The sequence below is a fragment of the Ptychodera flava genome, chromosome 15, assembly GCF_041260155.1.
Source record: "Ptychodera flava strain L36383 chromosome 15, AS_Pfla_20210202, whole genome shotgun sequence".
NCBI lineage: Eukaryota > Metazoa > Hemichordata > Enteropneusta > Ptychoderidae > Ptychodera > Ptychodera flava.
The window spans coordinates 2585154-2611838 of NC_091942.1; the positions used below are offsets into that span (position 1 = coordinate 2585154).

A 26685-nucleotide genomic window follows, 5' to 3' on the forward strand; every position below is an offset into this window, starting at 1 on the left:
GGGTAGTGGGAGTGTGTATCTCGTGACTTCCGAGATTTCATTCCAAGATGGCGCCCCCAGCACCACCTCCGCCACCTGACCCTGAAACATTAACGAATAGCTCCGAAAGCATACACGGAGGTTCAGCAGAGGTGAGTAATTTCACGAAAATATTGAACAAAGTATGGAAAGATACGTTCAAAAATCGACGGCAAATCCAAGTGACAAAATAAGCCATCATAATATAGCAAACCTGTACTCTGCAATCAATTTACAACCGATACCGTGTACGTCATGTTCAGGCATCACACGGAAGAAAATGAAAACAAAATGTACTATACATTAGGTTTGGATTAAGTGAATTGCTGCGACAAAGTTATAAAATCGTAATCAAAATAAAAGGGATGTGATAACGAATTTTTCTACAATTTATTGTTAATGACTAGAGTTACAAGCTAAGTACAGTTCATTTTGTAATCATTTGTCATTCAATTTCAAAGGTTTGTCATGTTTTTAATGATTTGTTTAATTGGGAAGCAATTAATTCACAAAAAGCAGCAACCGGCTGCATTTTCCTGGAAATGTGAACAATAATTCAACCCAATGCGTTTGATGCAGTATTTGATGTTTGTTTGTATTGTGTACATGGAGGTTTGTACAAACCATACATGTACTTAAACCGTAGAAACCTGTGGTGACTTTAAGCAGTCCAGTTTCAAAAACGCCTCTTTTATGAGTTTGGATGGATACCCTTGTCGGTTGTTGATTTGTTAGATCTGGTACACACATTCTTCTCTTCTCATTACACTTCACTCATCATCACACTTTCACTTTCAGAATGTTGTTCACCAACTCAAACCTTACTAAGCCTTACCTGTTTCCAACATATTTACCTTCAGTTTCTGTCTGAATTTGATACAAAGTTGTCACTGTTTATTTACTGTGAAATGTTCAACATAAAGCATGTTATTATAAACCTGTGTATGTAACCTATGGGATTTCGTAGTACAGTAAGTTTCGGTATCAGAGGATGTGGCGTCCAATAACTTTGCTGCAGACGCCTCGCTGGAGTACAGTAACTTTAGGTGTTATTGGACGCTATTTGACCTCTGACCTCATAACACCTTTACATCAACACAGGAAAAACAAGAGATTTTACATTTTTACAAAAAATATACTTTGCAACATTCATTACTTCATGCAGTGAATGATGGTCATTTCAAAATCTGTGAATTTGAGTGAAATTATGCCGCTGACCTATAAAATTCTACCATGTGCACAAAGCTATTGCAATTCACGGGTTGAAATTTCATGCTATGCGGACCATGGTATGCACTTAGCGGACGCGCTGAATGCGTTCCCAGTCTGCTTGCGCTCGCTCGGTACAGTGTGGGATTAACATCTGTGTTTCCTCTGGCTTCTGAAATTTTTTAGTAAATTTACGAATTGGGTATTGAAACTTTTCGTAAATTTTGAAATTTATAAGTAAACTTAACCGTTCCAATACGGAATATCATTCAATCAAATTCAAATTAAGTACCACATGTGCTTAGAACGATTTTGAGGTTATGGGGCCTTCAGCTCTCAATCAACTAGCTGCTTCCTTGCATTCGTATATTTACGAATCAACAATGAAAAAAATTAGTAAATCATCTAAAAAATTAGTAATTTTACGAATTTGAGAGTGGCAGAGGAAACACAGAACATCCTAAATATGCCTGATTTCGACTTTTTTATGGTAAAATTGGACTAAAAAAGTGTAATAATAAGGTTATTCACACAGTACTGGGATTTATGTCCTCATACATCGTGTGCTTTGGTATTGTCTGAGATGCATAGTGTTGAGGACAATACCTCCGCTGCACAATGTACTTGGACATAAATCCTTGTAATTTGTGAATAAGCTTAAATTATTTTTGATTTTGTTGTTGCTGCCAATCGTCGTCATTTGACAAGTCTAAACTGAGAACAGTTACACATTCGAGACCTATTTGTTCATTAAGGCACATAATGTATGCTGACTTACCAACCACTCACCCTCTAGTCATTGAGAATAACATTGCTCATTCATCATTAGTGTGCGATGTTGATTGGTTGTTTTGGAACAGTAAATAATTGAATAACAGTTAGAGTAATTAGAAAAGTATGATGTATGAATTATATAAAGTTATGATGGAAAGTGCAATTCTTTGAAATTTGGGAAAATGTACAGTAGTATTGATGGAATTGCTGAAATATGATATGTCAACTATATTTTCAATTTTTGGAAGAGCAGATGGTTCAGTAACTTGTTTTCATTCCTTCAGCTTTAGCTTGAAGAAGAAGAAAAAAAAAAAAAAAAAAAAAATATATATATATATATATATATATATATATATATATATATATATATATGTGTGTGCCTTAGTGCACATTATCAATGCTGACAAATCTACACTGTTAAACAAACGCTCTGAGTGGTTTCAAAATGTCGCCACCAAAACAAATATTATTTATCGAATTTTAACACTACCTACAAATAGAATGTTTCGTCCCAATCATATATGTAAGAGTGTCGAGCTAGTAATCCTTTCACTCTATCTGAGGATTGCAAGATGCATGAAACTTAAGTAATAGATTTCATTACTTTGTACTTCAAGTAATCTGTTTATTTATAACGCTCTGCTTTTGCATTGAGCACTGTAATTTCCCACGAGGACATCTGTATACTTGATATATATAAATTTATTTATATGTTAATGAACCTGGGCACTCATCCAATCAAAATCCTACATCACAGTTGGTGACAACTATGTATTTTGTTTAGTATACTATTGTTTAAGATATATTTCAAATTAATGGCACTTATACGATAGAATAAACACACAACATGATCAAATACATTTAGAGAATATGGACCTTGAACCTAACACTACAAAGCAAATGACAAACTGTAATTTGTTAAATAGGAAACATTCTTCTTCAAATGTTTGCATCGAAGAAAAAATAAACACTTTCCTGTTGTGAATGCAAACAAATCAGTTCTAGCAAATGAGGAAGTTCATTGATGAAAATTTTTCCATTTTGTTTTCTGTGTAAAGTCAAACATGCTTGAAAGTATACTATGTACCCATACTTGAATAGGTCTATAGGTCAAGCTAGTGTTTCCTCATACCGCCATCCATATATATATTTCATTAAATAAAAGAGCTAGCTTTGTTTGAAGACTAGCAAAGTTTCAAATAAGAGGTTACTGGTAGCACTTGCTAACAGCAGTAGAGCAATAACCCTTTTCCTGCCAAGTCGGTGAAAATCCGCTTGAAATTAGGTGTAGCTAGAATCTGAGCAGCCACGGCCGTTATCCTGCCAAGGCGGTGGAAATCGGGCTACTTTTTGGTACCCCCTTTCCTGCCTAGTCGACGGAACTACGTGTAGCAAACCCTTGCTCGCGCTAGGGGTCGTTCGAGGACAGGTTTTGGGCGAGGAACGGCGTTTGCTCTCGAAATGGGTTCACAGAGAGTCCAAGGACAGGGAAAGGTGCGGAAGCTACCCAGCCAGTCCCCCACCCCGGTGGGGGACTGGTTTTTTTTTGGGGGGACGAGTAGCGTACTTGGCAGGTTAGCACGTTGACGTATTCTAGCGGAGTTTGGGGTAACTTGGCTCTGAGGCACTACATAGATTGCGGCCGAAATTGACCGTCTCGGCAACGCTAATCTGTAAGGCAACCGCCTAAGACCGCCTCAGCTGGCGGTGCAATTTTTTGCCAATGGTGCGAGACAAAAATCACGGACTTGGTCCTGATTGACGGGAAGTGCGGACGGATTTGACGGACTCGGCTTTCTCGAAGGCAACCGCCTAAGACCGCCTCAGCTGGCGGTGCAATTTTTGCCAATGGTGCGAGACGAAAATCACGGACTTGGTCCTGATTGACGGGAAGTGCGGACGGATTTGACGGACTCGGCTTGATTAGTCCCTGACATGGAACTGATCCGAACGGACTTGAGCGACATTTGTGAAGGGTAACCACCATTTTTAACCGACTTGTTACCTTCTCGAAAAGACTACCCACTCAGATGTCGGACGTTGTCGGCTGCACTTGGCTCTAGACGTTCAAGCCGTGCAACGAAACACACCGCCTCAGCCTTGCCATTCAGGAACATGGCCTCAAAATTTGATACCATTGTTCACCGACTTGGCGGCTGCGGTTAGGTGCGTGAACCGTTGTTCACCGACTTGTTACGCCTATGTTGTCCCTGTGAAGTTCGGCTAACGGCCGAGTCTAACGGGAGTTGGCAGACCTGTGTTTGGTTTATACCGTAGTATGACCGACTCAGGTAGAGGTACCTGTCGGTATATTCCGAGTTTTACGCACTCGGGCGTCAATGACGGGTCGTCATCACCGCTGATGACGTAGACGTGCTGGCCACGTTATTTGAAGGAGCCATGTTTGCCCAACGGACGAGGCCGAGACAGCCGTTGACAATTTTGGCATCCTTCATCTTTGACCGCCTTAGTTGGGTAAGCCGCTCGGCAGGCGACGGTTATGACCTAAACAAGCCGCTGAAGCACTGTTCGTTGCGTACAAGAACGAGACGGCCAGTCCATTACTGCTTAATGGGCAATCTGTCGGGTTGGCTTGTCACCGACTTGGATGACAATACGCCCTGCGCAGGCGTACTTAGAAGGGACATGAGGTTAAAGATACGGGTTTCCCACCCGTACTAAACATGGGCTTGGGGCAACGTCCTTGGGTGGCAGGTGCGCATGCCACGTACCCAGCTGGACGGAATGTCAAGTTGAGATGCTAATGACATTGACTATGTTATGCTAAGTGCTCGATTGATTTGCATCGCAAATGAGTATTATTAGCATATCAAAGGTGCGGACAGGCAATTTACATGACGGGTAGGAATGTCAGCGCCGGTTGGTGGACTGATTGCTGTAGGTCCATTATAATAACAGGTGGATGCATATATTAACACCCCTGCGTCCAATCATGTCCAGGGCTTTGTTTCCCTGTGGCTTTAAAAGGGAGGGACCTGCTAGTCTGTCGACACTGTTCCAGACATGAGCTTGACGGACCGCAAAAGTTTTCTGAAGGCGAGCAGACGACTGAAGCTCAAAGATGCAGAGTCTCCGGGCGGTAGTGGTAGCGATCGTTGTGATGTCCCTAGTAAACGTTCTAAGAAGTCGGGCAAGAAACGCTCCCGTAAGGCGAAGCCATCTCCGGCTGAAAAACCCAGTGGTAAGCGTAAACGTAAGACGATCGTTCTGCCGATGAGGATGATGACGGGTCACCGGTTGCCAGTGGTTCTCACCCGGCTGCTCCGGGAGAGACTACTTCACCTGCAGAGACTACATCTGCTCTTGTGGGAGATACTTCACCTGCACAGACTACGTCTGCTGCTGCTAGTGAGACAGTGAGTAATGAGACGGCTGATGCCATTGGTTCTCCCCCGGCTGCTCCGGGAGAGACACCACCTGTTGCTACTATGAGCCCTCATCCTGCGTCAGGAGAGGTTCCTGTGCCCAGTGCGAAAGAGCTTGAGTCCTCGTCATCAGCAGAGGCTGCCGAGCCCGCTCCTGCCATAGTTTCGTGTGCTGCGATGTCCCCGCCGAAAAAGATAGTGCGGAAGGTTCGTTATCAGGATAGCCCACCTGATTTTGAGCCAGATATGATCCTTGATGCCGCTACGGGCGAGTTCAGGCCCAGACGCCCAGACGACGGTGATATCACCGCTGAGTCCGACTCGGAGGTTGACGAGGATGCGGCAGAGGACGATGACTTTTATGACAGGCAGTACGTAGGTGAGGCAAGCTCTGACGACGATGATGACGTTGCTGCTGTGTTGGCGGAGGACGACACACCTCCTGTCTGGCGTATGTCGGAGACTACCGATGCTAATATATTTGAGGAGACCGATTTTGACCATGAGAGAGGACCGACTTTCACCTTGCCCAGCCACGCCCGTGAGCTCGATTACTTTTTTAAGTTTATTCCAGCTACACTGATCAGATTGGCCAAGGACGAGACTAATAAATACGCCAAATTCACCAGCGACATATCGCTAGGAAAATAGATAAATACTGGCGTAACGCTGACTACCGAGAGGTGCAGGCGTTCATTGGCGTCTTAGTCTGTATGGGTATCGACCGTAAATCATCAGTGGAGGATTATTGGTCTAGCGATCCCTTTCTGAGAAACCAGGGTATTTCTACTGTGATTACCCGCAGTCGCTTTCAGCAGCTTATGCGATACTTTCATCTGGCAGACCCAGAGAACGATCCACGTCGTGATCCTGATGAGGCACGCCGCCGACGTCGGTGTCAGGAGGATCCCCTGTATAAAAATCAATCCATGGATGGAGCCCATAGTTGACCGGTGCGTAAATAATTATAAGATGGGTAGAGAGATCTCCATCGACGAGGGCATGGTGCGATTTAAGGGCCGTTCTAAATTTAAGCAGAGATTACCGCATAAGCCTGATCGAGACGGTTTCAAGATATGGCAGCTGTGCGACTCCACCACTGCATACATAGCTAACTTTGCACCGTACCTAGGTGTGAAATATCGGGATCGGACTGATGGGAGACGGCAGGAGCGAGGTGTGGTGAAAAGAATTACGATGGAGCTGGTCCAGCCATTCTGTGGATATAATCACAGCCTTCTGTGATAGCCTGTTTAGCACGGTCGTTACTGCTAGAGAGCTGATGGAGACCGGGATCTACATGGTCGGGAGTTTCAACCGCCGTAATCGTCGCACCATGCCCCCTCAATTAATTCCGCCGGGTAAGAGGAAGCGCCTTCCTCTGTCTGTTGGGGATATGAAAGCCACGACCAGAACGGACTCTAGTCTTAACATCACTGCTTATCAGGATAGTAACGCTCAGGTGCTGATCTTGAATACGGTCTATCCACCCTTGGAGTGCGTGCCAGTGGGGGAGGGAGACGAGCGGCGACAAGTGCCTCTGTCGCTGTATAATTATCGCCGGTACATGGGAGGCGTCGACCGAGCCAACCAGAAGCGCAAGTACTTTCACACTGGGCGCAAGAACCACAGATGGTGGACATATCTGGCATGTTACCTGATTGATGTTGCCCTGGTAAATGCATATATATGCTTCAAGCATGTACACCCTGATAGTAAGTTGACCCATAAGATGTTTCATCTGCGTGTCGGGAAACAACTCATTGGCGGTTATTGTGGGCGATCGCAGCCCAGTGTGAGAGAGGTCGAGGCCACTGTTTCTCTTGCCTCGTACATCAATCCACAAAATCAGCCGATGCACGTTGTCAGCCGTTTGGAGGGGCGGCAGAAATGCTGTAAAGTATGTAGCAGAGAGGGTAAGACCACTGCGAGCGGACGACTGTCTGAGACGTCCAAAGGATGTAGTCTGTGCGGGGTTCATCTTCACGAGGGCGAGTGTTTTGCGGCTTTTCATCATCGCATGATGCTACGAGGTAAGAGGAGCATTGGCGTGCAGACCTCTACTCACACAGCCCCGACGACACCCATCAGCAAGAGAACCCGACGTAAATAACGGACAGGGGACAGCTTCGCCTAACAGTGGCTTGACTGTATTCTGAACACGGACCATGATCACATTTTGAGCACGGTTGTGCCGTTTGTTTGTGCTTACGATCCCGCTGATTGTAAATTGAAACACGGATTATTTTGTACAATCCCCCGATTGTAATCTTTGTAACACGGACCATGCACTCGGACGTCGAGACAGACTCTGAGATTTATTATTCGGCATAATGTAAATTATTCCCGAATAAAATACTATCTATGGATCGCATATTTTCGTTTTGTTTTGTTTTGTTTAGACGGATTATTTTGTACAATTCCCCCTATTATAATTTTTGAAACACGGATCTGCCACCCCGATTGTAATTTTTGAAACACGGACCATGCACTCGGACGTCGAGACAGACTCCGAGATTTATTGTTCGGCATAATGTAAATTATTCCCGAATAAAATACTATCTATGGATCGCATATTTTCGTTTGTTTTGTTTTTACCCCCACTTTCGTTTTTGGCAGATCCGTAAGGACGCTATAGTAATGGATGAACATGCGTTGTATCACGTGGGAGGGGCACAGCCCAACGGAGGCTGTGCTCGTGCGACGTAGACGTTGTACCAACCATCTGTCGTTGGGGTTAGTGCATAGAGCAGTTGCACTGTCCAGAGCTAAGGTGGTACAAAACTGCACCTTAGTAACAACTGCACAACTAACGTGTTAGGAAACGGTAACACTAACGAGCTAAGTGTTCACTGAACTGGCCAAACTACGTACACGCCTTCCTTCAATGGCGGAACTATGTCGTTGACACTACGTCAAAGCAGACTGCAATGTGCGACTCTTCCAAGTCGTTCAAAGTACGTGGCCAAGTGACACAACCCAGGGGAAACAGGACAGGTTTGAGGGTGCTCCCGCACCCATAGCACTAACCCCTGGGTCTTCTACTAACCCACGAGAGAGGTGACGTTTCCCCGGTGTGGCCGTGCGTGCCGGCGAACGAGCTTTACTTCCGCGAAAGTAAGCTAGAAAAGGGCATAAAAGTGCACGTCCCCCGGGGCAAACAACGCCCGTGACCTCGTCATTTTCTGGACACAACCTCATCAGCGGTTGCCCCTCTATACGGGCATGCAAAAATTTTTGAAGTCTAACACGTATATGGTCGGTAATCGTACCCCGAAAATGCGGTATTTTCCCGCCAAATGCCTGGCAGGAAAGCGTGCAGGAGAGCCTATCTTCTGTAGACACGGAAAAGGGGGCGGGTTTTGACCGACTTGCAGGATAACGGACAGGGGCGCTCGGCAGGAAAAGGGATAAACGTATCATTCAAACTTTTGAATTTTGAACTGCTGCTCCTACAGACAGCCATATATCTTCAATGTCCTGAACAAAAGTGTTCCTAAGACTTACCAGAGGTGTAAGTATATGTTTACACAGCTAGGTAAATTATTACCACTCATAAAACCTTTACATTGTTTTGTTGTACCATTAAAATGTAAAATTTCATCTGTAGCAATAGGACCCTTCTATGGTAGTCCAGTGGTAAATTACAAGCCATGCATCAATACATGTATCACCTGATGACAAATTGAATCCTTATTTTAAGAATGATTGCATTGTCCTTTTATCTTGTAATTCTCTGAATGACAAGAAATGTTTATAATAAAATTGACATTTTTACAATTGTATAAACTATATTAGAAATTGCAGATGGATAATTGTTTTCCAGGCATTTCCTGCAGTCAACTCAATATTTCACCAAAAATTTCCATCATTTCTCAGGCACATGCCATGCAACTCCAGACTTTCCAGATGACCACATGTGTGTTATTAAGTTTATTTACCGGAAATAAATAGGCTTTAATACCTGTTGATTTATTCAGATTTATTTGGACTATAAAGAAAGATAAAAGGGTAGATTCAGATTGGCATGAATAAGTCAACTGAAAGCTTTTAAAGTTATTCTTGTCTCTGTACTGAAGGAAATTTGAGGACAAGTTCAAAAGGCAACATTAAACCAAATCATTATCAGAGGAGGATATACTTTCTTGTCTGGTTGTGCCAGGTTTCCTGGTTTTGATTATATTATTGTTACACGACACCTGATACAGACAGGTCTACTAAGTGTACAATTAATGACTGATTGCTGACCTGACCTAATGTCTAGTCTGCAAATAAAGGCCAACATGTAACAAAACATTATTTGTGCTACAAATTTATGGTCTCTGTATGTACCTTTTCATATGACCCAGTTAGTTAAGTTATTGCAAATTTCAATCACTAATTTGAAATACCGGTATGTCTAAGATAAATTACGGTATTCAGCCATAATCTCTTGGAACTTTTCGGGTTCTTTGTATACAGGTTGTCATGTAGTTTTACATGCAAATAGCATACATGTATTCGTGACAACATCTAAACTCATGTGAGTAAACAGAGGTCTGTGCAATTATACATGCAGAACAAACTGACAAAGTACAATGGACATTTTAGTGTCACATGCAAAACAGGCTCAGACAAAGGCAACACACACATTTGTCAATTGTGCAAGATATACTGACAGTGACAGTATGCGGGCCATTATGATAATATGGTTTTCTTTTCCTGCAGATGAATGGCCCAGTGGATGGTGGTGGAGCCAGCGGATCCATACCAAATGGTCCGGTATCACAGAATAATCAAGGGGATAAGGCATGGAGCCTATCAGAGATTCGTAAAGGAAGCACTAATTGGTCACTAGCATCAGATTCAGGGGTGAGAACATCTTGTTATTGAAGTGTTTTTGTCAAAGGAGGGCCAATAAAACAGTTCATTAGTCCCCTTGGCATGAATGCTGTCATATTTATAGGGTATAGCAAAAAGCTTGTTGTGGTTCCGGACCAATGATTTAACTGCAATAATGCCATATAGCTAAGAGAATACACTGTGTAGGTAAATTCAAAGCATTACAAGCAATCACTTCTCCCTGATCAAAGACTAGTCAAGCGAGATAACCATTTTATAAAATATTGTGAAAGATGCAATGCTCCTGTAATAGTATTTTTGGTACTGTAGTCATGAAAAGATTTATTTCAAGCTTCACCATGACTTGGTGTCGTAGAATTTATCCAAACTCATCTGATCAAAGTAAATACTGATGCACTCTAGTACCCTTGCATATACAGTTTCAGAGTGAAAAGCATCAAACAGTTTGTTGCCATGGCAACAACTGAACTGCTGCAGAACCAAGTTTTTCACTTCCCCTGTAATCCAGTTTTGTGTTAGTCAGATTATGCTGACAGCATCATGGTTGGCAGAAGGAGTTTTCAGGGATGTGAGTGCTCAGTAAATATTGTATTACAGTAGATATTCAGACAGCAAACCAAAGGTGAAAATACAGATTGCAAGAATTTACATCAGCATCAATCACGGACTAAACAAAGCCAAACATTTGACCTCTGTGACCCCTGTTCAGTCTGAAAAAGCAAACACTTATTTTGTGTCAAATAGACTACAAAACAAGTTTTTGTGTAGGAAGCACCAGTTCTTTTACTCTTGTATTATATTAAAAAGAGAAATATTTGACTAATTTATTATCGCCATTGCTGTCTAATACAATGTTTTATCAGGTCATCTACATGTAACTTCAATTTATTTGTTCCAATAAAACTGGTTTTTAATCCAGCACATAGCAGAAGGTGCATTGCTAATGATATAAGGTTTGCTGCATACATGCAGTACCATATGACAGATCTGTTGCAAAGGTTTTGAGAAGGAAGCCATTCCAGTTGATGAATACTGCTATGGAATGTCTACATACTCTATCTACTTCAACAATAATGTTTACTCAGTGACGTTATCCTGTAACAGTATTGATGCAGTATTGATGAAACTCTTCAACAACAGGAATTTGGATTGTCTAAGACAGAATTTGCCACAAGTAACAAAGACACTATTTTGTGCATGTAACAGAAATAAAGATATGAAAGAAAAAAAGAAATTATGTCTTATCACAAGTAATCTTTACAATTAATAGAATATTCACAACCAAAAATTGTTACAAATTTTGCACTATTATAGAAGCACAAACAAACTATCTTTCATTGATACTCTGAAAATATGAAAAACTGTGTCAGGAAGAGCCAATAATTATAAAATTATATTAACCTGGAGATCATCTTTAATGTTTTCTTTTCAGCTTTTGCTTTACCTGCAAGAGTTCTCTCAGAAGATGATATCTAGGACACATGAAATAGAAAAACAAGTTGAAGGTCTGGTTCATGAAACCAAGAGTACAGATTCAAGGTTACACAATGTCTTCAATGACTTCCTGATGTTGTCAAACACACAGTTTATTGAAAATGTGAGTAGAAATGATGATAGTCAACAAACCACAGCCCTTTAACAATCATTTTGACAATGAAGAAATATTGAAAATATGGTTGATGTTTGTAATTTGAAAAAAAAATGTTGTCAATGGTTAATATATATTATAGTGATTTTACATCCTTGTAAATAATGGATTCGTCACGAGATGTTTCATATAACAAATTATTTATTTACAACAACAGAGAGTTTATGATGATTCTCCGGAAGAAACTGAAGCAAAGAAAGAGGAAGAAGAAAAGGAGAAGAAGGAAGAGGTAAGCTACTTTGCATGTGCCTTTCAGATTAATGTGATTTCAAATAATTTTATGAATATTATTTTTTTATAATATCATTATTTATGATTGTTTTTATAAAGGCCCCTACTTGTATCCAGCTTGGCCAGCATGTAAAATGCAAAATATTATCGCAAAATTTAAAATGAACATACAATGAGGAAGAAATTGGAGACATCAAGGAATTTCCTCTGAAAAAAGAAAAAAACATTTCAAACATCACCCATACCTTGAGACTGAGACTCCTTTACCAGTAGCTCAGTTTCATAAATATTGAGGTTCCACAACAGACAAGTTTCTGTACAAGAAGAGCACTGTTTCTACATGTGACCTTGACACGGTGACTTCTTTGACCTTGACCTCGATGACTGCTCTTTACACTCAGGAAAAAACAAAGGAACAGAAAGAGGCAGAGCTGATCCCCAAAGTGACCACTGCTCTGAGTTTTGGTTTATCAGTGCTGGACAATGCATTTGATAAATTGGATATCAAAGATGCCATCTCTGACTCGGAAGATGAAGAAGAGAATATAGCCTACAAAAATGACCCAATCCTGGAGCCAAAGGTAAACTTTATGCTGAATTATTTCATTTTTGAAAGAATGCATCGATAATTTCTCTTATCAACTTCTCATCACAAATCTCATAGCCTATCAAGATAAGATTTACAAATAACTGTACTAATATTGAGTGCAGTGAAAACTTCCCTTTATTTCACAAATAAGAGTTCAGCCCATTACCAATGATTTGACATAAACATCTTTGAACATGTAGTGAAAATTCAAAGGGAACAAAGTATTGTTATGTAATTGCTGTCAACACAGTCCACTCCAAGGGAATATTTGTCCAACCTTGACTTATGGTAATGTTCTTAATGCAACAAATCTAGCAACAAAATAGTTTTTATGCTGCTTGATAAATTAAATTGAAAAACTGACGCCAGGGAAAAACTGATGCCAGACTTCCATTTATGCATCACCAACAATAACACACTTGATGGCTAGGATAATCCACATGCCTTTTATAATGTGAGTCTTCTTTAATACCAAATTGTAAATTCCATGTCTCCCTAAAAGTTATCACATTGCTGTTAAAGTTTCATAAAAAAATCAGACGTATTCTTAACCAATGGTTGACAAATTCAGTATGGTTTCCTAATAACTTCAATGAAGTCCTGAATATCAGAGGCTGTTTTGAAGTGGCATGCCATGATGTAATTTTTCAAACCACACTTTGTAATTTTTGGGGGTGTTTAGGGCACAAACAAACAGTCGACAATGTACAGGATTAATGAATACGATTAATATTTCAAGATTATACAGATGTGTATACTTTACCATCAAAGTTTAATAATTACATGAATTTTGTTGTTATACTTTGTGTTTCTTCTCCATGCTAACAGGACCTGTATGCTCACAGACCACTGCCACATCTCATTGGTAGCCATGACTTCCTTCAAGACGATGATGTAGGACTTGGTGACCTCATGAGTGAAGGTCAGTTATCAAATACTAATCACAGAGGGATAAACATCCCCAATTGAAAATTTGTTCTTCATTGTTCCTAGTAGTCACTAATAGTCATGCTATAGTAAAACCCCCCTTTATCAACATATTACCCGATCCAAATATGGATAAAATAATTGGTCATAGAAATTCAACTGACAAAATTTGTGGATTCTCAGTGCACGTCAGTATGACAAATCTACCGGTACAATGATAAATCACAGCTCATGAATTCAATTGCCTTTCCATGGAACTAACCTATTACTCAATTCAACTAACCTATTACTTAATTCAACTAACCTATCACTCAATTCAACTAACCTATTACTCAATTCAACTAACCAAATACTCAATTCAACTAACCTATTACTCAATTCAACTAACCTATTACTCAATTCAACTAACCTATTACTCAATTCAACTAACCTATTACTCAATTCAACTAACCTATTACTCAATTCAACTAACCTATTACTCAATTCAACTAACCAAATACTCAATTCAACTAACCTATTACTCAATTCAACTAACCTATTACTCATTCAACTAACCTATTACTCAATTCAACTAACCTATTACTCAATTCAACTAACCAAATACTCAATTCAACTAACCTATTACTCAATTCAACTAACCTATTACTCAATTCAACTAACCTATTACTCAATTCAACTAACCTATTACTCAATTCAACTAACCTAATACTCAATTCAACTAACCTATTACTCAATTCAACTAACCTAATACTCAATTCAACTAACCTATTACTCAATTCAACTAACCTATTACTCAATTCAACTAACCTATTACTCAATTCAACTAACCTAATACTCAATTCAACTAACCTATTACTCAATTCAACTAACCTATTACTCAATTCAACTAACCTATTACTCAATTCAACTAACCTATTACTCAATTCAACTAACCTAATACTCAATTCAACTAACCTATTACTCAATTCAACTAACCTATTACTCAATTCAACTAACCTATTACTCAATTCAACTAACCTATTACTCAATTCAACTAACCTATTACTCAATTCAACTAACCTATTACTCAATTCAACTAACCTATTACTCAATTCAACTAACCTATTACTCAATTCAACTAACCTATTACTCAATTCAACTAACCTATTACTCAATTCAACTAACCTATTACTCAATTCAACTAACCTAATACTCAATTCAACTAACCTATTACTCAATTCAACTAACCTATTACTCAATTCAACTAACCTATTACTCAATTCAACTAACCTATTACTCAATTCATCTAACCTATTACTCAATTCAACTAACCTATTACTCAATTCAACTAACCTATTACTCAATTCAACTAACCTATTACTCAATTCAACTAACCTATTACTCAATTCAACTAACCTATTACTCAATTCAACTAATCTATTACTCAATTCAACTAACCTATTACTCAATTCAACTAACCTATTACTCAATTCAACTAACCTATTACTCAATTCAACTAACCTATTACTCAATTCAACTAACCTATTACTCAATTCAACTAACCTATTACTCAATTCAACTAACCTATTACTCAATTCAACTAACCTATTACTCAATTCAACTAACCTATTACTCAATTCAACTAACCTATTACTCAATTCAACTAACCTAATACTCAATTCAACTAACCTATTACTCAATTCAACTAACCTATTACTCAATTCAACTAACCTATTACTCAATTCAACTAACCTATTACTCAATTCAACTAACCTATTACTCAATTCAACTAACCTATTACTCAATTCAAACTAACTAACGTATTACTCAATTCAACTAACCTATTACTCAATTCAACTAACCTATTACTCAATTCAACTAACCTATTACTCAATTCAACTAACCTATTACTCAATTCAACTAACCTATTACTCAATTCAACTAACCTATTACTCAATTCAACTAACCTATTACTCAATTCAACTAACCTATTACTCAATTCAACTAACCTATTACTCAATTCAACAGAAGAGGAAGAGGAAGAAGAGGAGAGTGATCGTCCAAGCGGAAGTGAATCTGAGGAAGAGAGTTCTGAATCAGGGGTAAGTTGAGAAGTCATGACCTTTGACCCTGTTACAACCAAACTAAGGAAGAATGTGGTTTCATCAATGACAATATGGAGAGAAATTGCATTTAAAATCGATTATGGATTAGAAGTAATATATTGCTTTCATATTCAGTGTACAGATGTACGGAGTGCATGGTCCCTTCATCATGATCACATCCCTTCATCTCAATGGAAAGACAGTGACTGCACATGTACATGCTTACAGATAATCAATAGTGTTATCACTGTCACAGCTTCTAGGTTAAGACTCCTGTCATAAGGTTACAGTACAAACCATAATAAAAGTTGACACTGAGCAAAATACATCATGCATGTGTTGCTCAAACCATCAGCTACAAGTTCATTCAGTTTGTGGTGCCATCCATCCACCAAGTGCCCTTAGTCTGAATATTGGAGTCTATTTTCAAAATATCAACATTGGACTACACATAATTTAGTGTTCATGACCTTTACATATGTAATTCAGAATATTCTTGACAGTATCTTAGGCATAGACACACATTTGATAGGATTCAGTTTAGCCAGGGGTAGACTTTTAACTAGGGTTAACCTAGACAAAAAGATCAATGGATTCTAGGAATACTAGGTCTGATATGAAATTGAATATAAAGTTTATTCATATGCTTGTACACTGTCGACTTAGCAAAAATAATCTTTTTTGAAATTTTTATTTTGAAAATGATGTTAAAGTCAAGGTCAGAGAGCAACTGTTAATTTGCATAAATTGTGTAAGAAGATCCAGAATTGAATAACCTTGGAGGAGAAGTTATTTATAAAATACCTGTTACTTGGTAATAATTTACTTATGCTAATTTATGTCACTGTGAAGTTCCATCATAATGCTCTTTTGATCATGGGCAAACTGTCTACCAGGCATAAGCCTCTATGTAACCAAGTCATCAAGCTTTGTGTTTTGGTTTTCTATCTTTTCATGATTTTGGTTTCTTTCTTTTCAGTCTGAAGAGAGTGAAAGTGAAAGTGACGAGGAGGATGAGTCCGATGAAGAACGGCCGTCAAAACGGAGAACAAAATCAAAAATATCTGCACAGGTAAAGAAAACTAGTAACCACATGGCTGACAATTCTATTTACACCATTTATATGAACAGTTGAAGTTCGTTTTCTGGGCAAGAGTGATAATAAGCAGACTAATATTCTTTGTTTTATTCTGATACCTTCTTCAACAGGGTGAATCGGATGAATCAGGTGATCTCTTTGGTGACAACTCAGCAGATGAAAGAGAATTGGAATCGGATTCAGAGGAGGAAGAAGAAAAACCAAAGGTTAGAATAGATGATCTTATCAGATTGTTTTTAGAAGCTTACATGACAACTGCCCTGCTCTAGATGATCTTATCAGATTGTTTTTAGAAGCTTACATGACAACTGCCCTGCTCTATCTCCTGTAAGTGTACCCATAGGTAGTCCATGACCACATCCAACAAGAATAAACAAAAACCTTGGTAATGGATTTCATTAAATTTGAAATTGTTCCCCACAGTAGTTTTGTGTGCTAGGTTTGATGTGGTACTGTTGTGCATGATTTGTAACAAATACATAGCAAATTATTGTTTTCTATTATTCATAATCATGGCATAAATGAATTGTATTTCTATTTAAGTGTGAGATGATTATAAATGACAAGATTTGTCCCAGGTGTCAGATAATTTACATAAGTAAATAAATTCCCTAGCATTTTATCACCACCAGTACAGACGGTGCAGAGTTAATTCGATGATTTGTTTTTGTAAAACTTGACGCAGAAAAAAAAGGGTCCGGCCTTTGCAGCTGAATTGGCATCCAAGATTGGAGCACCAGGACCCATGGATGATAGCGAAGATGAGTGGGAGGAGGGAGAGAAACCACGGAAACAGAGGTCAGAAACTTCATCCAGTATCACCTCTGAAAGAATTGATAAGAAGAAGAAGAAAAAGAAGGAAGACAAAAAAGGCAAGAAGAAAGGAAAAGAAAAGAAACAAGAGCAAGGTATGGATTAGTTTTTGACATTTATTTCGTTCTTTAGTGTAATGACCCTTGATTGTTTATGTCAGGTACATGAACTTGTTTTCTGAAGTATTCTCGCATGAAAACGAACTGATCAAGATTACCAAGATTGATCACTAACCATTTCTTCCAAGTTACTGATGTTAGTATTGTTATTTATTTTACAACATATTTGGTGTTTGTGTTCATAACTGTAAACTCAAACAGAAAACTGTTTGTTATTTTTTTCTGAGTTTTTGCTGACTGTAGGTCCCAAAACACAGAGACTCATCGTGAATATCACTTTATATTTCAGAGAATGATGATTTGTTTGGTCCTCCACAAAATGATCTTTTTGAAGATGATGAGTCACCATTTACAAAGAAGTCTGGTCTCTTCAGCAGCAGTGGTGGTGGTCTGTTTGATGATGAAGAAGAAGAAGTGAGTGTAATTGAATTTTACATGTGTAGAAGTATGAAAGTTTCAGCTCTTTTTAATTCTGTGATTCCTACCCAAGCAGTGTACTCTGCCATTTTTTGTCATAGCACTGAGCTTATCACACCTGAAGGTACAGCACGCAACTGATACCTCCAGGTTACTTACTGAATTATGTGACAGAATTGTTAAAATGTATTTTTTAGGGTAAAGATTCACTGATAACAAGTAAAGAACCTTCATGAAAGTAGGACAAGTAATACTGTTTTTGCTTCTGTTGGAAAGAAAAGTAACATTGACTGCTCAAGTAATTTTTCAAGATTATGAAATTCAATGGAATATTGTATTGGAAATATAACCATCTATCACAGCAATTAAAATATCTTTTCCATTTTATGACAGAGTTTTTGATCATTGAATCTTATCATTTATAAGTGTTGTAGAGCATTGCCATCACCCTGCCCAAAGGCACAGATGATGTGCAAGAAATACTGTAATATCCATATACTGAATCAAATCATAGAAGAAAAGTTTTGCAATATAATTTCTTGAATTGTGTTTGTAGATTTAAGAGTGTAGTAACTTACTCATAAGAAATAAGCAAGATCCCAAATGCGGAACAACAATATGTTTTCACTACAAACCAAAGTCAACAAAACGTGTTAAATTAGTAACTGAGAAATGTTATGGTCTGTTTGACATTTTACAGCCACAAAAGTAAATCATATCACACTTTGAAAGAGAAGTATCAAGTGTATATTTGTACCTCTCTCTTGCCATATTACACGACCTTTAGTATCTTTGAAAGGAGTCCGCCCATGAAGGAAAAAATGGACATGCATTTAAATATTGTAATATTTCTGTTTTTAATGTGCATTTTAAATGATGTCTTTGTGATTTCTTTGCTCGTACAGGAAAACCTGTTTGATGACAAACCTGTCAAAAAGGAAAAAGTTAAGAAACAGGAGGAGGAGTCGGAGGAGTCAGAAGAAGAAGAAGAGAAACCGATAGGTTTGTAAACATTTTAACATGTTTTCTCAACCAAAGACCATAATGTTTACCATACAGCATGTACATTGTAGAGTTGACTCATAACCTGGGCAATTTAACCAATGATTTAGAGTATATCAAAGATGTATCATAAAATAGTGATATTTAGATCTTGATTCCTTTGCCATGAAATGTGCAAGGCTCTGTCACATGTAGACTGGTTTACAAATCCTTTGTGTACATGTAGTTAGGATTTAGGAAGTCACTTTGCTACAGCGTTCTTTTCTGACATTAAAGCAATTATGTCAGAAGAAAGATAAAATGCTACTTGTGTTTCCACACTGTTCACTGAATTACGTTCTAAAGTTGGTACAAGGCATTGTCAATGCCTTCACTCTACTTGATGAATTCTAGTTCATTTGGCTGTCAATCAAACTTCGTATGTGGATAAAAAATAAATTGCAGTAGAGCATTCCAATTCCATATGTTTGCACTGCATACTGTCATGTTCGTTGAACATTTGCACAAATCATTGAGTACAGATGATGTTGAAAACTATGATATTTCTGTCCACGCCTTGGTACTGTAGTTACTGTTTCCTGTCTTCTTAAGAATATTTACTGACTGTTTGAAATCAAATCTCTATTTGTTGTGGATCTGAGCATGTTAGTCTAGAAATCATAGCACGTGGTGATAATGATAAACATGTCGAACACATTGCAGCAAAAAGCCCACCCAAGTTGACAAAATCTGGGAAAAAACTACCAGCTGGTGCTGTGTCATTGTTTGGACCGGGAGACAGTGATTTGTTTGGTGGTCCAAGTGAAGAACCTGATGACGTAGAGGAAAAGGTGAGAGAGTACCAAGCAATTTAAAATTAACAGTCAGATAAAATGAAATGTAAACAGTTTTGCGGAAAGTATTTGTAGGAGGGATCGTAGTAATATTTCAGTCAAAACAAAGGATTAATATTTGATTCAATTGGAATTTATACTGTGGAAAAGATACAGCAGATATTTTGCAAACAATGCAATGAGAATAAGTGAGATACATGTAACATTTTCACTATTAAACTTGTTTTCGGTGACGCAGTAGTTAAGGAATGGCTGTTGTTTAACTTTGAGAGGAAAAAGAGGAAAATGTAGGTCTGATTTAGTACCAATGCAGTCTTTCATAATTCCCCTATACTGTGATTATTCTAGTGTATGCAATAAAAGTTTGCTGTATTTTTGTAGGCTGGAAGTGAAGAAGTGGTTACAAAGAGTGAGAGAAAACCACCCAGCAAACCATCCATCAGTAGTGGATTGTTTGATGATGAAGATGAAGATGATCTCTTTGGCTCTTCAGCGAAATCAACAAAGAAAGGTAAACATAGATTTGGTGATTTCTGATGTCAATTTCGGTCTAAGATTCCATGTAGTCATTAGATGCACATATCACATTATCTTCAAAATTTGTTTCAAATGTCTCAAATAAATGTAATATGGTGATTGTATACAAATTACTTGTAGTGGTTCCATACATCCAGGATTGAATGAGATCAATGGCATAGGTCTCTCATTCTGATGGTCCAAGCTACCCTGTGTCAGATCAAACACATCATACAACACAGTTATAGGTTTGTTAAAATAATGTATAAAGCAGTCTAGCCGCAATTTTCTTTCACAGCAAGTGGCTCAATCTGGAGAACAGAATTTCGATATTCATGCTTAATCTCATCTATGAAGTTCTGTGATGTTTTGAGTTCAGTTTACTGGAGTCAAATTTTCCTTTTCTGTGAATTAATGATCCAGAGCCATCCAAGCCTGCACAGAAGAAGAAAGAGATTGATTTGTTTGCTGATGATGAGGATGATGATGAAGATGACTTCTTCAGCAGAAAACCTCCAAAACTTGATGAGCCTGTCGCTAAGAAACCAGAAAAAAAGAAGGTAAGTAATGATAGCTCGTAGGTCATTTAAGGTTACTGGCAATAGGCAGGTCAAGGGTCAGAGTTGGTATGATATGATAGGTCATGAATCACTTAAAGGTAACTGGATAGGTCTCGAGGATACCAGTGATAGGTCAGGGGTCATACCGGTAGTTATGATAGGTCATAGGTCAGAATAGTTTAGTGGTGGTAGATCTTAACAGAATTAGGAATTGGAAGCAAAGTATCTTGAAATTTTGTGAGTGACTTTTAAACAAAACTGAACGAAATCAGTGTTTATCTCATTATTAGATTAATTATAGTGATACCGGTATTTTAATCAAAATAAGTTTCAAATGTACCTAACTTCTATCCTTTGGTTTGGCCCGCTCCAGCAAAAGAAACAATCAGAAGTTTTTGTTTTTCATGCAAAGAGAGGATTTTTAGATGGATTTTTGCTCATCTTTCTAACAAATATATCTTCAAGACAAGTTACTGTATTTTGACCTGTAATATTTACGTATTTATTAGCATTCCATTGTGATAAATTTTCTCTGTCTAATTATTCTGCACAGCCTGTTGGTGGAGTGTCAGTCTTTGGAGATATAGATCCACTAGCTGGAGACAAGAAAGAACCAACACCTGCTCCAAGCAAGACAGAGGAAAAGAAAGTCACGGCCACAGACAGCCCTGCAAAACCATCTGCCAGTGTTGGAAGTGGTTTGTTTGGTGGTGGTGGTGATTATGATGATGATGACATGTTTGCAGTGCCTAGTACCAAAAAGGAAAGGTAGGTACTGATATGTACATGAGGTATCAGTAAAATTAACATATCAGGGTTTTCAAAAATTAAATAAGTAACATCTTAGAGACAGTCTGGTACTATACATTATTGCCTGAATACATGGGTTTATGTGCCCGAGAGCAGGTGACAATTTGCCTGATGCCAGGAGGACAAATTGTTTCCTGCTGCGAGGGCACATAAACCCATGTATTCGGGCAATAATATTTTTATTACATGCCTCTTCACAGTTAATGCTATATGACATTTTTAGTTACATGCAGGGCATTTTCAAACAATTTTACCATTATCAACCAGCATCAAACAGATATTAGCGAAAATCAAAATAAAAGTTCACGCATGGATATTTTACACCTAGCCTCAAGCGTCTACTTTGACGTCAAAAACGTCAAAGAACTTCACTGGACTGGGTAACCATAGAAACCGGTCAGTACATCATTCACCGACCCACTAACTCCCCGGATGTTCCTATTCAAATCAATGCACTGATTTGCACTCACATCGAGGCATGTAATAAAGTGATATGTTGTTTGTCACAGCCAAGAATACTGTATTTAACATCACACTGTCCGGTAACATTTATGTACATGTAACTCAGTAAGAATCCCTGTACCTATCAGTTATGGCATTCAGCAGAATTTCATTTTCAGTGGTAGAAAGTAACTACTCAGTATGCTTTTCAGTTGTACACCACATTCATCAGACTCTCTATTGGAGATAAACGTTGACGTTTGTGGGTTTTTGTTAAAATGTCCCCACCAGATTTGAACATATATCACAGAAAGATCACAGCATGCTATTTGAGTAGTGTAATTACTCTATCTTTGCTGTGTGTTTTGTAATTATGATGTTCACCGTAGTTATTCAGTACCTGCTTCATTTTGTCTTTTATCTTTTTTGCATCTCAGCAAACCCAAGACAAAGAAGCCCAGTGCTGTCATCTTTGGTGATGATGATGATGAAGATGATTTCTTCAGTACTTCATCATCTACAAAGTCAACTCCTAAAAGAGACACTTCAGATGCTAAGGTAGGAGGTATAAAATGAACAGTCATTTTTTTTACTCTGATTCATAACAACTGAAGCTACAGTTTCTGAGCCTTATGACAAGGCACACAGACAACAGTATTTCAGTGTTTTATGTCTAAGTGTGTTTGTTTGCCACCAGAAGAAGGAAAAGAATTTGAGAAGAGATGGAAAATACATGAGAGTATTGATGATTCCTAAAGTCAATGTATGTTAAAGTTTGTCATATTTGACCACAGTGTTACATCAAGTTTCAGCTCCAGGCTGCAATTGTAGTGTGTGCAGATACCTTCCAAATTCGGCTGCTGTCAACACTGAGGGCGCTGTTCACACTGTCAGTCTCACATTGCACAATCGAGTACCTATCATAGTGAGTGCCAGCTCTGAAGTACAGGTGCACTGAGGAAGCTATTAGAGTCAGTCCGAGCCGACTGTCTTCCATTAAAGTACTTCCACTAAACTGACAGGCTTAATGATAATAAGAGACTTTGCTATTACGATTGACACAGACCGGGGGTTAACCTTCAATATGGAAGGGTTTGAGGAATGTCATTGGTGTTACTTCAAAATTGATTTTTTTGTCTGATTCAGGCAAACTACACATTTTTTAGCAAAATCTAATCATTCAAACAAACACAGTCATTGTAAAAAAAGAATTTCTTAACTTTTGCAAATATATATTTGCATTGGTTGTCACTGATGGTACTTTCTTATTTTCCACTTGGCTTTCCAGAGTACACCGAGCAAAAAGCCGGCAAGTGATGATCTATTTGGTGGTGATGCTGGAGGCATTGAGGAAGATGAGGATGATTTGTTCTCTACCAGTATTCCAAAACCAAAGGAAGGGTGAGTTAGCAATGCAGTACAGTGTGTAGTAAACAAGGCAGCTTCAGCCAGGACCTCAAACTAGCCCTTTTAGCGCCAAAGTCAATTTTTTTTCACCTTTACAAAATATACCACAGTCTAATTTTTTCAGATTTTTTCCAAAATTTTGAAAAAAAAATCGTAGTTAATTAAATGTCATGTCCATTTGCTCCAAAATCATCAAAACAAATAAAGAAAAATTCACAAAAATTTGTAAAATGTTGCACTAAAATTTTTGTTGGAAAAATTACAGCTCTCAAGGGGTTAAACGTTTATTTGACATTGCAATCAATATCATGTACAACAAACTCTTGTCATGTCATATACTTTATTCTAAGACCAATGATACAGTTCCACAACACATTGGCATAGAGCTGACAGCGTTGATGATTTGCCTTGATAGTACACTCAGGCAGGCAAAACCTTTGCAGACCTCAATATTATTTATTCATAGGTTACATAGCCATCTTACCACTGTACTCTTTAGGGTAGTATGTGACTTGAAAGTGAAATACTTTGACTCTTACTCAAACTTTCCCAGTGATAATTTCAACCATTCTCTCACCAAATCAAGAATAAAAATCACAGGTCATCTTGCAAAATTTATGACCAGGGAAACAAAGTACCTAACATTTACCAATATTTTAAATGCAAAATGGCTGACATCCCTGTGTTAACTCCGTGGACGAAAATAACATTTTCAATTTTTCGAAAAAACTAAGACTGTGAAAATTTTCTTACTCCAAGAGCTTTAAAATGAGACCCCACAAGTGGTAGATCAGAAAAGAATTGTAAAACTTTGTGTCCAAATATCTGTCCTTGAGCTGCATTCTATTTTAATTCTTACCTGAACTGATACACCAGTGACTTCAATCAATCAATCAATCAATCAGCAAAGTTTATATAACGCCAAAATCCAAACCCAGTGTTTTGCTATGTGATGCTCAATGGCTAAACCACTCTGTATGCTCTGGAGAACATGTGCGTTTTCAGTTTTCTTTTGAAAGTTTCCAAGTTTAGGGATACTCTGATGTCGAGTGGTAGTGTCCATGGTTTAGGTGCAGCGTTTGAAAATGCTTGGCCACCTTAGGTGATGGTTTTGTAGGTTGCAGATGTTCAATGTTTCTTGGTGAATTATACAGATGAGAAAAAAGCTTCTGTGATGCAAGAAAATTTTAGATATTGTATATACTGGTATGTAGATACAATGTATAGGTTTGATGTAAGGGAATTTCAAAAAATGCCAAAAAACAGCTCAAAGAGTTCTGAAGTATCATGAGTCAGACGGCACACTTCTCCTTACAGACGCAAGTTGCGGACCTTTCTCCATCAAGCACTTATCAAATCTCATTACGGTACATTTCAATGGTACAGTAGGGATCTTCTTACAGTGTAATGGAGTTCAAAGGGTCAATCCGGCAGATTCTTTGCACTGTAAGAGTTAAGGGGACCTACTTATCACTCTTCCTCAAAAAGAGTTTGATGTTGCCATGTCAACTTTGGTATTCAATATTCCTTGCCACCAGTGTATCATGAGAAATCTGATCATACCAGCCAGAAAATGGTTTGTACAAACACGGTCCCTCCACAAACTGTAGCTAATAATAGACTCAACTTAGTAGAAAAGTTTCTCATCCTTATCAGTTTCTCACTCAACATTGTTAACTTCCCACAAAATGGTTTTGTTTATCTGTTAACGTTGCAGCAGCCATGGCTTTCAGTTCGCTGATCACTGTGTCTCACGTGACCAGACAAGCAGCACGTAATAAGATGCAGATACAGGCAAACCGCCATTTTGAAATATGCTAGTTTTTGGTCTCCCGGAAGTTGTTAATTGCGCATGTCCGCACATTGTGCATCCTTTTTTGTCGCGTGCTTTTTAGTCTAGTCTGGTAGCTGCCAATATTTCAAAACTTTTAAATACGGTTATTAAATCCTTGGTTAAATTCTAGCCACGTTCGCATCATGAAACTGTGATAATTTTAGCTTTACTTCCAAGTGAAATTGAACAGCCAATGACAGCGCCCCATGGTTCAACCAATCAGATTTCGTAATTCGATATATGTCGGTTTCCTATTACCTGCCTCTTTGTGCTTGTCACTGAGGCGGGGACCAGCCAAGCCTTTCAGCAGCAAAAGTACTATGAAGATTTATGTTGCTTGTGCTTTCATATGAGGCAGATCCACATCAGTGTACATATTACTTGATAGTGGTTTAATCATATCATTTTGTACATGTATATGTAAACACTCTGCAACTTGATACTCTATACATGTGTAGGAAAAACATCATTGAGGAAATTAAAGTGTTCATGCCATTTAATTAGGAAACGTGATAGCTAGCTGAAGCTATCATGTTGCCTCGCAAATCAACTTGAAAGTTGAAATATCATGGGATTTGTTTACAAATTGAACATTTACATATGGTGATAGTGACTGTCCTCCTATTAAAAACATTTGAAAGTTCCATTGAAAATGTCAGTGATCAGTTGCACCAAATTTGTATTTTGCAACTAGTTGTACGGCTATTGCGATGGTTTATGGTACAACATTTGCAATAAATAAGGCCAGACAAAATAAATTGGTCCTTGGAAACACCTCTAAGTTGGAATTTGTAAAATACTTTAGTCTAAAATACTTCCACATCACTTCAGTTGTTTATTGTATCTTTCTCAGCAACCCTGAATTCCCTAAAAATGTTGGTGCATGACAGGCTGTGGTTAGGGTTGGTGGCTGTAACTTGCCACAGTGCAATGACTGTATCATTTGAAGTATGTTGTTTCTATGATAAAGTGTAGACAGCCCCTTCAAATTCTGAAAATAGTACAAAAACTTTCAGCCACTCATCCCTTTGAATCACACTTCATCAGCAACTGTCTCCTTGTTTCATTACGAAAATCTATATTTATTGATTAATCTCCTCCAGTGATACATATTTACTCAGCATTT

The 26685-nt window shown here is 38.3% G+C and overlaps 1 protein-coding gene across 2 annotated transcripts in view; it reads left to right on the forward strand.

The window, feature by feature from the left end:
* The first annotated feature begins 38 nt into the window (after positions 1-38).
* The window catches only part of LOC139150864 (WASH complex subunit 2A-like), a 52166-nt gene continuing 25519 nt past the window's right edge, over positions 39-26685 (forward strand). Inside the window, exons 1-18 of one of the 2 annotated variants that reach the window (XM_070723291.1) lie at positions 39-131; positions 10095-10238; positions 11662-11826; positions 12035-12106; positions 12510-12689; positions 13526-13619; positions 15632-15705; positions 16688-16780; positions 16918-17013; positions 17493-17715; positions 18029-18153; positions 19062-19158; positions 19861-19988; positions 20373-20502; positions 20931-21067; positions 21621-21835; positions 22756-22876; positions 23607-23719. In XM_070723291.1, the coding sequence (XP_070579392.1) occupies positions 48-131; positions 10095-10238; positions 11662-11826; positions 12035-12106; positions 12510-12689; positions 13526-13619; positions 15632-15705; positions 16688-16780; positions 16918-17013; positions 17493-17715; positions 18029-18153; positions 19062-19158; positions 19861-19988; positions 20373-20502; positions 20931-21067; positions 21621-21835; positions 22756-22876; positions 23607-23719 (2291 nt within the window). In that variant the 5' untranslated portion in view covers positions 39-47. The remainder of the gene's footprint in view (positions 132-10094; positions 10239-11661; positions 11827-12034; positions 12107-12509; positions 12690-13525; positions 13620-15631; positions 15706-16687; positions 16781-16917; positions 17014-17492; positions 17716-18028; positions 18154-19061; positions 19159-19860; positions 19989-20372; positions 20503-20930; positions 21068-21620; positions 21836-22755; positions 22877-23606; positions 23720-26685) is intronic. The other variant, XM_070723293.1, reaches the window with a different exon arrangement.